Below are 18,721 nucleotides of genomic sequence, written 5' to 3' on the forward strand. Positions count from 1 at the left end.
TATAATTAAGTAAACGGTCTCAAGAAGCGAGTGTTTGAACAAAATAAACATGCCAAGTTGATTTAAGTCTTCAAGATGACATAAATAGGAGATGTTTGTCCAAGTGTAACAATGGCTCAAATTGGCGTGAAAAATAAATATTGTGCTAGAGACATCCTTATTCGAATGTTAAATGATCTATAAACCTCTGAGACTGTAAGACTTGGCCTCACGCGGGGACGCTTTCTAAAGCTACCTAACGTAGATAGGTATATCTAGGGTAGGGATTAGTATATTGGAGAATGAATGGTATTTTAGGATAAACGATGGTTTTTCAATATATTATTTAACCTAATTACGTATACATATTTATATTTTATAACTGACGCTACGATTTAACAAAAATAACTCAATGAACATTAGGTTACATACTTATATTTTGTGTAAAGTTCTAACTGGTTTCGACCCTAATTTAAGGGTCCTTTTTGTTATCATTTTTAAAAGTAAACTATAAAAGAGATAAATTATCAGTTGTATTAGGATCTTAATTGGATCTTTCTACAACATTTTATGGTTTTTGCAATCGAAGCCTTATGGGCAGTTAAATGAACAGTAAACATCAAGTTTCGTGCCTGGTACTACTGGATTATTTGGAAACGTGGAGGTCCATAAAATGTTAAAAATTGATTATATATTATACGCAGTTACGAGTTTCACATACGAGTAGGCATTTGGCACAGTGTCAGATATTAGATTTATGTACTTAAGTATTTTACAAATTAATTAGAAGCCTGGACGATTGAAACCTATTTAAATTTGTCGCATAATTTATTCGAGTCTACGGAGAATGTACAAAATGTTAATCGACTGTATCGCGGTTTGAGGGGACGCGCCAGCGCTGGCACGGGCAAGTACCACGAAATGGGAATAACTGTGTCTGATACCAACGGTATGCCGTGTCGTGTCTTTCAAATCTAAGGCAGTAGTAGCCTTAGTAACATTTTTTTTACAAAAAGTTAAGGCAGCCTGTTTTATGTTACTGTTTGAATATATTTACTCGTATCAAATCTAGAATCAGCGACATTCTTTAGATTTTGTTAGTATATTTTGTGGATATTATGCTATCTGACATCTTTATTAGAAGCTATGGCATTAAATTGCGATATAAAAAGCCTCAGAACGCAGCAGAATAAAAAAAATAAAAGGATGGTTAACTGAATCAATATAGTTAAGGATTAAGAAACATTATAGTTACGAACCTATGGGGGAAGCCTATGTCCAACGTGGAGGTTTTACATACAAATATAATACAAGTCCATCTTACCTACACTACAGGATACCTTGGTCAAACATAAGACAGAACAGAGCAAGGAGACGCAATGACCTCTGACCTGTGACTAACCTCGGCGATAACTCGCGCACTGATAAAGAGCTGCACTTTGTACTTGCACTGATTCAATCAAAAGAACTCCATAGAAACTAACGAAAAACCAATTCATGCTTTACATTAAAAATCTGCACAATACTTAGTGCTAGCTTGTAATTAAAGTTTATCTTAACTAAAACAACCGAATGAATAAGTTCTTATGTTTCACTCAAGTTGTACTTACTAATGATTATTATTTATCTGCGTTATTGATAAATTGATGTGGTTCTACTGAATTGGGTGCGGGTGATTAAGTGAATCAATTAGAATTAGTTAATTAATTAAAACATAAATTTGGCAAAATTTCCAATACAACATGTAAAGTATCACTTTCAGGGTTAACAGCAAAAAAATTGTTAACTACTTAGGTACCCACTCTCCTGAAATCACTCCCTTTGCTCAGAGGATTGGATGCTTTTTCTATACGGTTTCGCTCAAAATGTGAGTGTGACTCTTTATTCTACACTACAAATAATAAGCGATATAGAAAACAGGTACACAGAGAGAAAATTACAAGGTAAGCGATAGGCGGCCTGACGCCGTATTGCCTAACGTTTCTGACGCTCGCAATCGCAATCAAATGACAGTGCTGGTCTTATTTTATTAGGCCTTTAGCGGAATATTTTTAATCATTATTCAAATGCAGGACAGAAGCACGAGATGCATGTGTCGAAGAATCCGGGACGGTTTATCACGTTAGTAACGGTTACTCTCACCACATGACACGGCATCGACACGACATGAGCCGAATTGGCTTTGTAATAAGAGTCTAAAGTCAAATTCCACGCCATTTGAAGTCGTCACATAGCGAATACAAAGGCTGATTCTACAGCAATAAGGCTGCGGCATTCATACACCAGAAATGTGTGTGAGAAACGGAGCGGTGTGTGAGGATAAATCCACTAATTATTAAATTAAATTCCTATATAGCGTCGCTTGGCGTTGCTTTATTATTGGTAGATATTTTCCTCTCAAACCGCTCTGCTTCCTCGCTCGTCTCTGGTAAAAGCACAGTCCAAGTGCAGTGAAACTGAAAATACTTACTGACTATGTGGATCATGAAGGAGGCAAACACCACCATCCAGCCCCACCCGCCGTCGGGCGGCGGTGGCGGGCTCTCCGAGCTTTCCGGCGACGACGCCGGCGCCTGCGCACCTTTCCCGTTCGCACTCTTCACCTCGCCGTGAGACATCGCACAAGGTCTTTTTGGCACCTCGTTCAGTAAAGCTTATCGATTTATAAGGCAATTTAATTTCTGATATGATTATATTGAAATGCAGTAATATACATATGTATAAAAACTTCTATAACATCGCGCAGATGTGTATGCGTATTTTAAATTTATGAGAATACTTTGATTAAAAATCGAACTGTATTTCAATAAATGCAGATGTGGAAAGAACAATTGGAAGCTTGGCAATGATAATATTTAAAGGAATTAGGATAGTAAATATAAAAAATAATGGGTTATCTACAAGTATTATCTATTTTCATAAACCATTGTTAGGCCTATCTATGGTTTAGAATGAATTCTGTGTTCTGCGTCCTCGATCTCTTGCACACACAGAACATGATTGGTCTTGGTTCTGCACGTATGACTGAAACAAAGTAAAAATATATGTTATGAACTAAAATGATAACTGTAAAGATAGAGTAGTAGGTAATAGTTACAGTTTGCGTTATCAAATTATAAACTACCTACTCATTAAATCTCATAATATAACAGATTTCCGAGTAAGTTTTGTGTTAGCTCACTCGGGAATCGGATAACTGCTAAATAATTATAAAAGTTATCTACTAGCTGCCAGCAACTTCGTTTGTATCCCGCGGGAACTTTTAAACTTCACCGTTATGAAAAGTTCATGTCTCTATTAGAAAAACAATTTTTAGAATCTGTTCAGTTATCAGGCCCGTAGGCAGTTCCAGAGATTAGGTAATCACTAATATACATGCAAACAAAACGTACTTCTGTCATGCATCAGTATAAATACGTACCTAAATACGATTAGTGTACGATTCACATAATCAAAGAATGTTTTTAACCGACTTCAAAAAAGGAGGAGGTTCTATATGTTCCAATGTTTGTACTTTTTTTTATGTATGTCCACCGATTACTCAGTCAATTTGAGGACCAATTTTCAAAATTATTTTTTTATTCGAAAGAGTATTCTTCTGAGGTAGTCCCCATTGTCACCAAATCAAGATCTGATGATGGGATCCTAGGGAAATCGAGGGCAAATCTCAAATTTTATAGGCACACCTGTGGCGATTTTGGCATTTTTAGCATTAAGATGAGCATTTACATTCAAAAAGTATCATTTGGTAACCTGGACCTGATGAAGAAGACCGTAGATGACCAATGGAACTCATCGAAGCTAAGTAATGCTCGCTCGTCTATAAACGATCATGATTAATAAACCTGGATAAGCGACTAAGTCAAAGTCAAAGTCAAAGTCAAAGTCAAAGTCAAAGTCAAAGTCAAAGTCAGTCAAAGTCAAAGTCAAAGTCAAAGTCAAAGTCAAAGTCAAAGTCAAAGTCAAAGTCAAAGTCAAAGTCAAAGTCAAAGTCAAAGTCAAAGTCAAAGCCAAAGTCAGTCAGTCTTTAAGTTAATGATTCTTTCGAACTGATCTGATGCTCTACTAGCTCAAAGTCGGTGCCTCAGCACGAGCCAGCAGTCGTATACCTCACCTACATTACTGGGTCGTGCTGAGTCACCGACTTCGAGCTAGTACGTACCTAGAAAAATATTTTCAAGGGTTTTCTAGACGGTTTCATTTTTTATTTATTTTTTATTTTTTTGGGGTCGGTTTTACTTTTTTGTTAAAAAAAATCTTTTTATGTAGGTAGGTACTCATATTTGCTAAATTGCAGCTGTGTTATTACGTCAGTTATGCTAACACTGTGTTGTTCATTACCATATTTGCGTGTATGAGTTAGAATTAAGTATGTATTTAACAAATGTTTTTAATATTTTTATTCAATAATTTAATAATTATTTTTAATAACACTTTAGTGTCGAAATTAGCATGATTGTTCTATGCCTAGGGAGACCGCGGACAAAAGTAACATTTGGAGTTTGTGCTCCGATTACTCGTTATCTATTATGTATTTGCTCAAATGAATACGAGTATAGCAATATAAAACTTTTGTTTATACTCTATAATATATGCGTCCATTTTTACTAATTAGAGTTCGATTTTTTATAATTACAAGACTGAAAAATAATTGACTATTGTTACTTTTGTCCTCTAGGGGTAGGACGAAAGTAACATGGTTAGAATCGAAAGTAAACCCCATGAAACACCACTTTACTGAAGTGATCTGCATAACCTATGGTCAATTCTTTCTGTTTCATGTAAACGCCAAATAGATCAATCTTGAAATTTTACTTTAGTTATCTAGTTACAAGCAGAGAAATGATATTTGCCAGCTCTGGATGGCTGCATGTGTATTTTGATCACTGCGTAACTCTACAAAGCCGATGTTACTTTCAACCCGCTGTTACTTATGTCAAACTCAAACTCAAATAATTTATTGTTAATTATAGGTACATACATGTGAAGTTGGAAAACATATTGAAAATAACTGCTATAATTTTCTTCTTAGGCGTACAATATTATTTTTCTTAAAATTAATAATATTTTATTTACTTACTAACTAACATTAGATACCGTAAAATCATGTTCTAAGAATTCATTTATATCATAAAATACATTACCTTTCAAAAATGTTAATAAAGTTCTTTTAAACACTTTATACTTTGATTTTTTATGGTATCAGGTAGTTTGTTATAAAGTTTTGCAGTCATTACAAAAATGCTCTTTTATAGTAGGCAGTCTTGACACAATTAATTGGAAGTACATTTAACTTGTTATAATTTTTCCTTGGCCGCTTCTTCTCAATTATTCTAAATAATTATGTCCCCGGTCTTCCTTACTTATTGCGCCAGAAAACGGACAAAATTACAAATGTGTATTCTCTGACTGTAAACTAATATATAATAATAACTCTAATTCAATAATGCCACAATGTGCAATTACTGAGAAATTTATAGCTTAAATAGTTAAAATATTAAACTCTTTTTCATAAAAACCACGGGATTAAATACAGTTAGAGCCACGTTGGTCTCGTTTGTATAATTTGAAGTGTGTATCGAAAAGGCTAGCACAATTGGTGTCTGTAACATAGCAGCCAGCAACACCCACGGGATCAAACGGTCGGCAAAAGTTGGGAATTCCGGAAGATGACAATATCCGGCAGCTATCCAATGAGCGTTACAGATCAAATGGCAGACTGAAGCGGACAACTTGTATACACATGTGTATACATGCTTCAGTAAATCCTCACATTTCGTCATATTTACCTTGATGTATTTTTATACAAATTATTCAGAAGCCGCTATCTCTAAGAACAAAATCAACATTGATTGATGGCATTATGATATTGTATGTTGTAACTTGTCGATGTGGGATGCGATAAGCCTACTGCTATGATAACGTGACTATATGTACTCAGAGAAGAGTAGTGATTTTGTTGATAACATTTATCTAGGCTATAGGTTTTGGGTTATCGGTGGAAGTCTCAATTTCCGGATAAGCTTAATTCGGCAGCTTTGTTTATTTTATCATCATAGTTTGGTCCAAATCATAAAAATTGATTCGCGTTTGCACTCGATTACATGGACCCTTTAATTTATTGCGAATAAATATATTCGGGTATTCCGAGATAAGGACGGACTATGCGAAATTTTGCACGGGATGGGGAATTCTACAACAAGGAGTTTAAACTGCGGACATAAACTAGTAAAGCTTACATATATGGGTAAATATTCAGCGTTTTTGCGGCGTTTTTTCCTCATTGTCGTTAGGCCGATTTGGCAAGTAGTTATTATTTAAAAGAGACTATGCTCTAGCATCATCAAAATTCTTGCGACTTGCCCTTCTGTGCTAATAAATATCTAATGGTAATGAGGTTTAACCAAGCGCCCCAAATACTCCAATATTCAACCATATTATTTTAATTTGAACAAGAAATCAGACTGCGTAATAGGCTGCCACGCATACCACGTCGATTGGCAATAGGCAAGCCGCTGATTCAAATAGGTACTTGGCGGGCGCCTCTCATTATTGTGTGAACATACCCGTATGCTAAGTATATGATTTACTAACAAAATAACTTCGGGGCCAAGATACATTCACACCATAATAGATAATCATGTTATAATTTTTCATACATTATCTATAAATATGAACTTGTCACGTTTCTTTTTGTAGGCTGTTCCAAATCATAAACGAAATAATAAGATAAAAGTATCACAGGCGGTCGTTAGGGCTAGCTTCATCGATAGTTACGTGTAGATATGTACCTAAATGTATAATTATCACAGAATAAAATAAAAGACAGAATAATGATTATGAAAATTAATTATTAATATTACCAGGGACTTAATCACAACTATATCAAATACCTTTAAACGAGCAATCTTGTATATGTATATGTATATATATATTTAATGCTTTTGATTTAGACTAATTTTAGATTTCGGTTCTCTTTAGTGTCTCTTTATTGCGTCTACTTTTGTTTATGATGTCCTGTCAATCGTTCACAGGTTAACTAGAAGAGATTCCTTTAAGGATAAACTCGCTTTTGTACATCTGTCTCTGTTTTGATCGGTTAATTTCGTGTGTTTTATGTATAATAAAAAGTTATACATAACATACATAAATGAGAGGTCGTCAAAGTCAGCAGTTTTCTAAAATGATAATAGTTATCTAACTTCGATTTGATATAAATAGAATATTCTTAAATACACTATATTAAACGCATAATTTCTACAATAGTAATCTAGACACACGGTAGCGTATCAAGCCAAGTTCAAGCTAACAGAACTGGTGAGCAGCACCGTGTGTAATTTTACCCGAACCATTTGGAGCCACTTTTGACCCCCTCATAACTTAAAAACTATTTCACATAAACATGTCAAATTTGGCTCATTTGTTGAGACTTGTGAGATACATATGTGCTCCAAATTTCATAAACACACCTCAAACGGTTATTTAGATACTAGCTTTTGCCCGCGACTTCGTCTGCGTAGATTTCGATATTTACACAATACTCCATAGTGTCTAATGAGATTTTCTCGGGTCAGGCTTGAAAAACTCACTTTCTCGAATCGTACACTTTCTCCAAAAGTGCATTTCTTTAGAAGGAACACTTTCTCGGAAGGTACACTTACTCAAAAAGTGCATTTGCACATTCTCATCCCTACTAATATCTGTCTGTCTGTTACGCTTTGACGTCGAAACCACTGAACCGATTTTGATGAAATTTGGTATAGAGATAATTTGAACCTCAAGGATTAACAAAGGATACCTTTTATTCCGGTAGAGGGCGTCACCGCGCGATAAACTAAATTAGCGCAGACGAAGTCGCGGGCATAAGCTAGTATATTAATATTATAAATATGAAAGTAACTCTGTCTGTCTGTCTGTCTGTTAACTTTCCATGCTTCAACCGCTGAACCGATTTAGACAAAATCTGGTATGGAGATAGTTTGAGTCCTGAGGAATGACATAGGAATGACATACTTTTTATCCCGGAAAAATGCACAATACCCGCGGGATAGCGATAAGTGAATTCTGCGCAGTCGGAGTCGCGGGCAATAGCTAGTAAGATATATTTTCTGAGGTGAACTTTCTCAAATTATGAACAATCTTTACTACCTATTAATAAATCTCTAAATTGAATAAAACTGGGAAATCGCATGTCGAGCCATGCTCAGTATAGGGTTCCGTAGTTGCTCAACCGTCACAATACTCGTAGGCTCAAAAGTTGGAAGGGGGGGACGAATATCTGTTTTCATTGAACTCTCCGAGCGATTATTTACGTCACTGTTGATTTTGTCTAAAAATTGTATTTGAAGACCAATACCACTTTTCTAAAACCTATTTAATGACATCCCACACAGCAGGGTGGGAGTAAAAAAACACACGACTGTGTGACAGGAAGCTAAACAAAAAAATATATTTGTAGTTTTTTACCATTTTGTCGGCGTGAATAATATACATACTCATACCAAATGTGTCCGCTTTGGAAAATTGCATTTTTTGAAATAGTGTACCTTTCGAAAAAGTGCCCAAATTGCGAAAGTTTATCTTTTAGGAAAGTGTGCATTTTAGAGGTGCACTTTTTGAAACAGTCCACCTTTTGAAAAAGTGCCACAATAGAAAATGCGAGCCCGAAAATCGTTTGACATTTACTCTGCAAACGACAAAGAAAAAATTTTTTTTTTCAAAGTACCTTCGTGGCCATTATTAAGTGCTAAAAGGAGACGATACGTATGAATATGACTGCGATATAATTACGATTAGGAATAATTATTCATGACAGTAAATTAATGATTTTCTATTATTTCGTAGTACCTATATGAAATAATTATCTATGCAATTATACGCGTGTTAATAAGTGTATGTGTGTTTTTTTATTTGGCTCTGTCCTTTGGAGGACAAGTACTCATTGGGGGACTAGTAGGTTTTGCTGTTGTACGGTTAAAAAAAACCTAGAAAACGAAATTGAAATATACTTAATATTTACTCAGTCCCCAAAAGATGGCACTGTGCAATGTGTGGCAGTTAATTTATTGTCGTTAAATTTTGTTGTATTAGTAAATCAATTTTTCAATTAAATTTGTTGATGTCCGTACCCTCTCTTCTAAACTTAGAGTTAATTTGGCAAAATCCTTTTTCAGTGACGTATTCATGTCACAACGCTAGTTTTCATATACGAATTATAATATAGCCTTCGCAAGTCGTAAAGCTGTAAGTTCTTATTTTATTGTTATGAAAATTTGGCTTGCTATTAAATAGAAACTAGCCATCGAACATAGGGATTTTCCATTACTGTTTTTGTAGGTACTTAATAATAATTCGTATATGAGAAGTAGCCAAGTCCGACCTTAGGCTTCAATATATTATGCTAAGTCATAAGAAGAAATGATATTTTAAGTTGTTAAAATATATTTGTTATACTCGTAAATAAATTTCAGGACTGACCATTGAACTTGGCACCCATTTAGATCTCACTTCTTTTGTCGTTAAAGTCAACAATCAAGGCATATATCATAATATTGAACTTGGCTCTCATTTCACATTTATGTTTTGATGGGATAATATTTTCTCATGTCCTCTATTACCAACCAACAAACTTAATTGTGTGCATGAACGGACAGCGTTATCGCCCGTGTAGCGCGTAGTAGGTAAGTACCTATTACACACAATATGGTGATGGTAACCCTTCACGTAACACCCTAACTCGTATTTGACCGGTTTTTTATTTTCCCAAATACCTTTAACTACAAGAAGTTTCATGTATTTAATTCAATTTCTGCTATAAATTTTAAATTGTTCAAGTTCCGTGCCCTTTATTTGCCTAATATATTTATTGCGTGGTTATGTGTAGAATGTAAACATGGGTTATTATTACCGGGCTATTGAAAGTGAAGCGCCAGAGCTGTGAAAATCCGTAAGCTGTTTATAAATATTTAGTTTAATGCGTGTTTTCCACAGTATTATGCTGGGGTGACTGCTTCTTAAGAAGGTAACCTTCATTAAAACAAAATACTAAGTACCTATATTTTTTGTTGGATCATAAAAAATGTCTATGCATTTTTTTTCTATTTTTTACATTAATTTGTGAATGAGCATTTTATTACGCTTAAATTATAGTTTCATTTCTCGTAAGTAAATGTACCTACCTACCTAAAGTACTTGATATGAGTCAGTACAATTTTAATTATTAATTTTTAAATAATATTTTGTAATTTTGTGCTTTTTTAGTACTTAATAGGAATCAATCATTTTCACACAAAGTGTACCTATTAATAAAGAAGCGCTGTAAATTCAAAGAATAATATCTAGACAAAACAGTACAAAAACAAAATAAAATTGAATGCTGAAAGGACACGTTCCGGTTAAGGGGTTACCGACACATTTGGTTGGTTTGTGCATTATCATAGCTGTAAAACCCATGTAGTAGCATTCCTTGATGCTTGAGATGACCGCATTAAGAAAAACCTACAACTACACACATGGTAAAAAATGAATGTACGTTAAGACAGCCGACCATCCTCTTAAATATAATAATATGTATCTAAACACCAAATGGTTTGTGTTTACCACGCGTTGACTCAGTCCAGTACAGATTACACTCGCGTGTCAAACTAGTAACTACCTACTAAGTGCAAAACAATGCCTTTTGTTCCTGCTATTGTGGGGCAAGCGTTTATTAATCACAAAATAACACAGTACTAAATAATTTCTGATATTATTGAGCTCTTAATACTATGTTGCTATTTCGATTGTCACCATCATTGTCATCATAATTAAATTAGAGAAAAAAATATGAATAATTAATCCATGTTTATTATCATGATCTAGAATTGCTGCAAAAAAGCTATGCGATACTCACAAATTGTTTATTTGGCTGCTTGCTTAACTTTTATCAAACTCGTCACTCGGCAGAATCAGCGGTGATAAACTCAGACGAAAAAATGTTCTGTATTTATATTTAAGAATACATATATCAGATGTTGCGTTTAAAAATAGTTCGGGGAACCGCGTGGAGTTTGCTACATATATCGCACTAGCCGTCGGCGACCACTCGCGCGCTCTCCGCCTCTCGCACTGACAACAAAAATAGCAGATATCCGAAGAAACGCCACACGAAAGACGTTATCGAAACGCTCTATCATGGGGAGTTTATCACATTGTGTCTCTTATATCCACCTTAGCGATATTAAAGCTGTTTTAGCAAGCCTAAGCATTCTTCTCTTTTCTTACGGCACATCAGGTGTTTAGGCAGACTTATCGCTCAGTTCATAGCGGGTGAATGTAATTATTTTTCATTTTTTAGAGTTTGTTTTCGGAAGCAATAGTGAGTTAAAGTGTCACTCATTCTATCAATGAGCTCGGGAGCTCTAAGGTCAGATAATGCTGGTATCAAAGTGACACTTTTATCAGTAAATTTGTTCAGATGTCCAAATTGAGTTTTGTTTTATCTCTACAAATATGCATATATATAAAAACAAATCGCACAGAACACACGCAAATTCAGCAAAAAAATACTCAGTGAGTCAACAAATTGGTTTCACACTCGTAGGTTACGCTCGTTTAAAGCATATTTAGGTTTTGTCAGACTTACTGAATGGGAGATCAACGCTCACCCTTAACAATACGATACAGAAATCTGAAAATTTGCAAAGCACCCCTTAACTTCATGAAAATAAAATGAATACGGTTAAAAAGTTCTAAACTTCCGCGGGATAAGAAACAAACCTGATAATAGTTAACATAAAAGATGGAAATTTTAAACTGCTCATCTATTTATGTAATATTGACATTGACCCTTACACGTCTTATGCCACAAAGGAACTCGCTAATTCGTATTCATCATTCCGAGGCTTTTGTTATCATCGTCTTTTTTGGATGACGTTAATTGAATGTTCTGGACACAGTCATCAGGTAGCGAAGCTCAGCAAAGTCTGAACAACTTATAATAATGAGCTTGAAAAGAAGACGATGTTCACATAGTTTTGAGCGCCTTATGCGCTCCAGTATACATATTTGATTTTGACTGTGTTTATAATTTAAACAAACAGAGATAAAAATCTCGAAATAGTGTGTCTATTAATTGTATGTCTAGGTACGCATTTTACGTAGGTACGTTTTTATACTTTATCTTTGAAAACTTTATTTATATCCGAGTCATGTTGTAGAAGCCAACTATTCTCTGATAACAGACTCGGCATTACTTAATTAATACTTATCTATGAACAAGAAGAATTCGGTGCGTCCCTGTCATTCGAACCAGTGAGCACTTGGAAATAGCTAGAGTCACGGTCAAAATCGCAACATTGTGTAAACAGCCGGTATAGTAAGCGGCTACTCAAGCCATGATTCGAGGTCTTGTATAGACTTGGTTTGTGCGTAAAAGGCAATAACTGAGCTTGTGCCCATTCCGACTATCGTTTGTCTATCGGAGCGGCAGCAGTGAACGACAGAAGGTCGACTAGTCGTAGTGTGACTAAAGAATATTATAGCTAAATCTGTGACTGTGTCAATCAAGGGTATGGCCGACATGTCGACACCAATCTAAGACTGCAACGAATCACTTAACCGAGTGCAGCGACTCGCTTTTAGATTCGTTTATTGGCAGTCGAATCTTTTTCGATTATTTACAGAGTGTTCTTAAACTGTACTGAGTCTTAAACGACTTATATAAGTCCGAATCGAAGCGTCATTAAAAGCTGCTTAACGCTACGATTTATGTACAAAGAATACGCTTGCCGCTTTGTGAATATTCTATCCAGTCAGTGCCAGCTCTTAGTTCAGACGTTCTTTTGTTTCTTTGTCAAAACTTGTATAATATAGGTGCCTTCTGCTGTTTTGTCCGTGTTTGCTTTTTATAAACACCGCGTTTTGGATTGATTCCAGACATGATCGCGCTTGGGTTAATACTGCGTGTTCTCTGTTACAGACACAGTGATTAAGAACGACCACCACATAGGCTATGCGCAGCGCAATCATAACGTAAATATGTCTATATTCTAAGGCCCTGGAAGTTGAAGAAATAAAATTCACAATCTTGATGAATATTGCCTGTCTGCCGCTGTGTGATTATTGTACATAGAGCTCTATGATTAACTTAGTTCGTAATAACATGAAAGAAATTAAAACTGTATGGGTAAAAATCTGTATTTTAAATTACCTGTATTTTATATTTAATGTACCTTATGTTACGTTCTAGAGAACACCCGGTATATCTTTTTAGGACAAAGTTACGTAGGTATGTGGAACACGTATAAATATATGTACCTAGTTACGGATCGTTGACCCTGATTAATGACGGATATAACTTGGTTTTGAATGAATCCGTTGCTCACTTTACGTAGTACTATATCAGAGGCCGTATTGCCTAATGTTTCTGACGCTCGCGATCGCAATCAAATGACAGATTTCGCATACAAAAACTGTCATTTGATTGCGATCACAAGCGTCAGAAACGTTGGCAATACGGCCTCTGGTCCAACCAACGCTCGCTGGTGATGTTACGTTTTAAAATCTCAATTATGATTATTTTTCTTAGCATTTAATTATTCAACATTACTACGAAAATAATTAGTGTGCAATATCAACATTATTTATAAGTCTCGTGGTATAATGATACATTTGATATAATTTGGCTTATTCGAAAAGAAACATTTGTACGATTGCATGCATGTCAAATAAAATTAGCAATAATCCTGTAAAGTATATTTCTTGAGTAAATTGAACATTTACGTTCAAGGTGAAACATATATGAACCTAATTAAAGTCGTTGTGTGCGGTTGAATTATTGCGTTGGTTTTTTCCGGCCGTACTGCGACTCAGGGGTCAAGGCTGGGGCAGTCGGATGAAAATAAAGATTCGCAACCATTGAAATGTATTAATCATATTGCTCTGAGAAATTATCTAATTTAATTAAGTAATCATTGAAATATGAATATCGGTAAGATTGACATTACCATTAAGTGTAGGTACGGATCAATTAATAATTTTAATATCTCAAAGCTGACAGTAGAATTACCGTCGTACTAAGGTACATACCTTAGTTAACTGTGAAACGGACTTGATTCCATCTGCTTGGAGAAAAATCTCTATAATTTGGCCATTCTGACATTGGAGACCCTCAAGAATGGATAAAACAAGGTTTAGGTACTATTTCAGGAAATCACGATGAAAACGAGAAATAAGAATTTAAATTTTTAAATGTTCCTCGACGTGATTCAAGTCACAGCAAGATGTCATTTAGGCGAATAAGTAAAAGAAGCACGCAGAAAGAACTATAAAATTACTTTGTCACAATCTTTCTGCCGGGGTCTAGAAAATATTCTAAAAACTGAGACAGAGAAACGTCTTTGTTTTACATATTGTGGCAATAAGAGATTTTATTTCCAACCCTTTAATGTGTTCGTAAGACGCACAAAGTACCTATTTCCGAGCGTTTCCGTCGATTGCTAATCCGTCAGTACTGAGTCCACTGCAGGGAAGCCATTGTTTTGTTTACGCGATTCGTCAAGCAACGCATTGTCAGGTCAAAATTAGCATTCATCGTCACTGGACAATGAACCGACAAAACTTTACTCATGTTTCGATTGTATTAAGAACTTTTTTGGCGGTAGCATCGTACGCAGGAATAACTGAAATGTAAGTGCATTTAAAGACGGTTTTAAATGCTTCACGCTTTATGTTTTTCACTGGGATGTAGACCGAGTTTACCACTTTTAAGCTCATTAAAGGTAATCGTGGTCTACATACCGCAGAATAGATATGTGTATGTCTAAAGGGTGTAGGTATTGTACTTTTAATGAGAAATTCTAATTAAATGTACTTACATCAATCAACTCGAATAAAGACGTCACATTTTCACTCACATATAACGGAGCGCATAATCAAAAACTGACAACTAGATTTTGCATAATATATTAGGTGAAGAAAATACCTACTCTTTTTCAGAAATATTGGTTGCTATTTCTTATACATAATTGGGTAGGTAATCATGTCCGTATAGTCCCCGAAAAACAATTTTGACGTATATAGAACAACGAAATGTACTGCGACGCGAACTGAGCCGAGACAAAGGGTGTGACTCGTAATCTAATAAGTCTTAAACTTCGTTATAAGGCTCCATTGAAATGCTTGCCCAGGAATCTTCCCTCAACTGACACTTTGTTACTCGCAAGTACATCATGATAAAGATCCAAGCAATTGGTTTGTACCTACTATCATCTCACGACACGTCTTAATTTATAGAAGAATAGGGTTGTCATGTCTCTTGGATTGATGATAAAATAAATATGAACAAATCCGAAAGACAAACAAATGAAGCAAACCAGAAAATTATAATGAAGAGTCTTTGAACACGATAACCGTAGCATTATCAAATGTAGGTATAAATTTAAGTACAAACGGTCGTATCATGAAGCAGTTTTTCTTATCTCTTTCGTCATTATAGCAATAGCACCGATTTTTAGGATTCCGTTGTTATTTTCTTATTTGAGCTTGTGCTTTAGAGCTTGTGCTGTAAGTATATTTTCACAAGGCAGATAAATTTATAGCCTTTATTTTTAGCACGACCTCAACTATTTGCTTGGATAGTTGGATTATTTACGTATTCATGTCCCACTGTCCGTGGACGCTCCAACACTTTACAAATAGAGGTCAATGCAACGACAAGTATTAATAATAACGATGATTAGTATACGGCTTTATGATCACACGTGCGTTCAGCTTTAATAGACCATTATTGTAAATATTTAATATGCCTAGTTGATAGGATTAATGTGTATTGTAACAGGGCCTCAGAGAGTTCAAGGTCAATACGTATTGCTAGCCCCTACCATCAGCTTTCGAAATACCTATATCTAAAACCTAATAAAAAAGGTGGTAAGTAAATTTTAATTTCTATAATATAATGTAGGTAGGTATTGTATTACAGGTCATTTAAATTCACCTACTAATACGCCACAAGTTACGCATAGCATATTCTTTTTTTATTTATTTTTATTCGACTGGATGGTAAACGAGCAAGTGGGTCTCCTGATGGTAAGAGATCACCACCGCCCATAGACACCTGCAACACCAGGGGGATTCGGAGCCTTTACATGCCATAAACTCACATGTGTCTTCAAATCCCATTGAAATTGTGACAGTAGCAATGGAAAAAGTCATGAAAACGCATACCGTAAGGTACAGTCACCAGCACCAGTATCTGACAGAACAAGCGTACATAAATATCTGATACGACTCAGATATTTTTGCACGCTCCGCTGTAGCAGATATTAGTGCTGGTGACTGTACTTTGGCCCTTGGGATTAACTCGGTTCTGGTTTTTAACCCTCTAATGGGTCAAAGTACCCCAACCTTACGGTACATTCATAATATGTTGGCAACAGTGAATATGTCGAAATTTATTATCTTTATTTTTGATTCAAATATACCAGTATATTAAGTTATTCAGTTAAACTCCTTGGATTTGTTATTAACCTTTTGTAGGCTTAAACACGAATGCGTGCCAACATTTTTCTCTATTTTAATTTTTTAATTTAATATCTATCATATCATTTATAACAAACGAGACTAGAATACCCATAGATTTTTTTACTACCTGGCATACGAGAGGTTAAATTTTCATAATGAAAATAAACACGTTTGGCGTATTAGAAATATCCTTGAGATCTATAAAATATTGATACCCTCTAATACTTGATGTTCATCCCTATCGGAGGCAGCGCGGCGCGCGACGCGATTACCGCCGGCTGATCGCCCGCGCGCACTCGCCTCTGTGGTTCAACCACTGAGTTTACAACTCATTTACGTCGGCTCTGCCGCTCATGCCAATTCTTAGCTTGAGTATTGAGACAAATGTCAAATCCGCCTCATCTACATAGCAAATACACGGATGAGAATGACGCATCGCTGTGGCTATCTAATTAACTACAATGGCTGATCTGAAATAGAGACGTTTGTTCCGGTCGATAGTACCCAAAACTTATATACTTAGATAAAACGAAATTAAGAGTAATGAGACAGAACATAGTTCGTTTAGATTCGAGAACACCGTCTATTATACAATTTGTTAGCGTTTTTGTAAATTAAGTCCTAAGCGGCGTAGTGACGCATAACTTTCAGTCGCCTAATGGCCGGAACGAGGCGAGTAAGAAGTTACGCTACACATACGTACATAGGCTTAACCAAATAACATTTTAAACGAGTATGTATCGTCTTTTGGTCATAATGGCATCTGTCCTAATATTATTTAAATAATAATCTTACAATCTAATCTAATTTTGTACTCGCATTAGTCAGAAAGATGAAAGTTGTCAATTGAGCAACCTTACGCTCACTGTGTCCCTTTTGTTTGAGAAAAAAAAATCAAGATTACTTGAAAAGGAATCGTCAAGGAATATTTAAGAACTCTACTTACATTTGTGATATTAGTTTTTTTTTAATTATTCATGTATTTCGTGTGAATGAGATCTAAATGGAAAATGCTTTTTCCTTTATAACCTTGTATTAACACTGTTAAACTTAGCATTAAACCTTTGCAAATAGGTACGATCTACGTAATGACTCTGTGAGAGAACGCAAGCCCACTGTGGGTGGCTCGTGGGTCCAGGGAATTAATAGGATGGAAAGGTAACATGTAGTTGGCATTTATGGATGAAGTCATTCATCAACCACTACTTAGCTTTACCTAATCTTTTTCATTTTAAATATTTTGTTTTACCTTCAAGGTCCTTTGATTAGAGTTCGAATTCATCGACATCCCTTTGCCAATTTCGTACGTGTTCTTCTCTAATTATAATAGAGTCAATGAAATTCAGTTTCTGTTAAAGAAACTGATGCCCTGATGCTCTATAACTAATTCAAAATCTACTCGTAGATTTAAATTGCGAACATAATGAAAATTCAAACGGATATTAATTTTGAATAGCCCAAGGTTCTTAGTATTCTTTTCGACAAACAGTTTTTCAGTCCTTCCACATTGCTTTTAGCGTTGAGTGCGATTCAGAACACAATGAGCACGTGTTGCAGTGTACCGCTGCGTCACGTGCACTGCAGTCGAGGTGTGTCTCGAAGGTTTCTCACGCAAGTATCAAAATAAAGCCGCGTCACACAACTGCGGAATTCTTAGCGGTGAATGTCACGAACCCTGGGAGTTCTTTGTTCTTTCTGACCATTAACAAGAATTATATACAGTACAATTGTTTATCTATATTTTTGCTTGATATATTTTGAACTGGAGAAGATGTAAAACAAAAATACATAGAAGGCTTCGTAGATGTATTGTTTTCTGTAATACTGGGTACTTACGGATCTTAAGAGTTTTCTTTAACTGTCTAAAGTAAGATCGAAATTATGTTTTTAGGCATATTTATCTACAATCTTACTTAAGCTCATTATAATATTAACTCCGTAATAGATTTAACATAGAACATGAAATACTATTGAAAAGAAAGAAAGAGATTGAGAAAGAAAGGTTTATTTGGCTCAAATAAAAAGAGAATATAAACACAGTGGTACAGTTTTTCAACCGGGTATATTTATCTGTAAAGCATTAATGACTGTACTGACTTACCTTTTATTCAGTTACAAAATGATGAAGTACTTAACGACGCGATGATAACTTTCGCTTTTATAAAACAGCTGTAATTCTCGACTGAAATCGATAAAAAACATTTGTTTTGATTTGGGTTGCAACTCGACTCGTCGAAATTTT

At 35.3% G+C, this 18,721-nt stretch overlaps 1 protein-coding gene across 2 annotated transcripts in view; it reads right to left on the minus strand.

The window, feature by feature from the left end:
* Positions 1–18,641, minus strand: part of Mct1 (Monocarboxylate transporter 1) — a 39,214-nt gene extending 20,573 nt beyond the window's left edge. Inside the window, exons 1-2 of one of the 2 annotated variants that reach the window (XM_074085964.1) lie at positions 18,581–18,641; positions 2,450–3,003 (exon numbers count right to left, since the gene is read on the minus strand). In XM_074085964.1, coding sequence (XP_073942065.1) covers positions 2,450–2,597 — 148 coding nt within the window. In that variant the 5' untranslated portion in view covers positions 2,598–3,003; positions 18,581–18,641. Of the gene's footprint in view, positions 1–2,449; positions 3,004–10,870; positions 11,093–18,580 lie in introns of those variants that run through there. The other variant, XM_074085963.1, reaches the window with a different exon arrangement.
* Positions 18,642–18,721: the final 80 nt, after the last annotated feature.

Source organism: Choristoneura fumiferana, chromosome 3 (assembly GCF_025370935.1).
Source record: "Choristoneura fumiferana chromosome 3, NRCan_CFum_1, whole genome shotgun sequence".
Lineage (NCBI taxonomy): Eukaryota > Metazoa > Arthropoda > Insecta > Lepidoptera > Tortricidae > Choristoneura > Choristoneura fumiferana.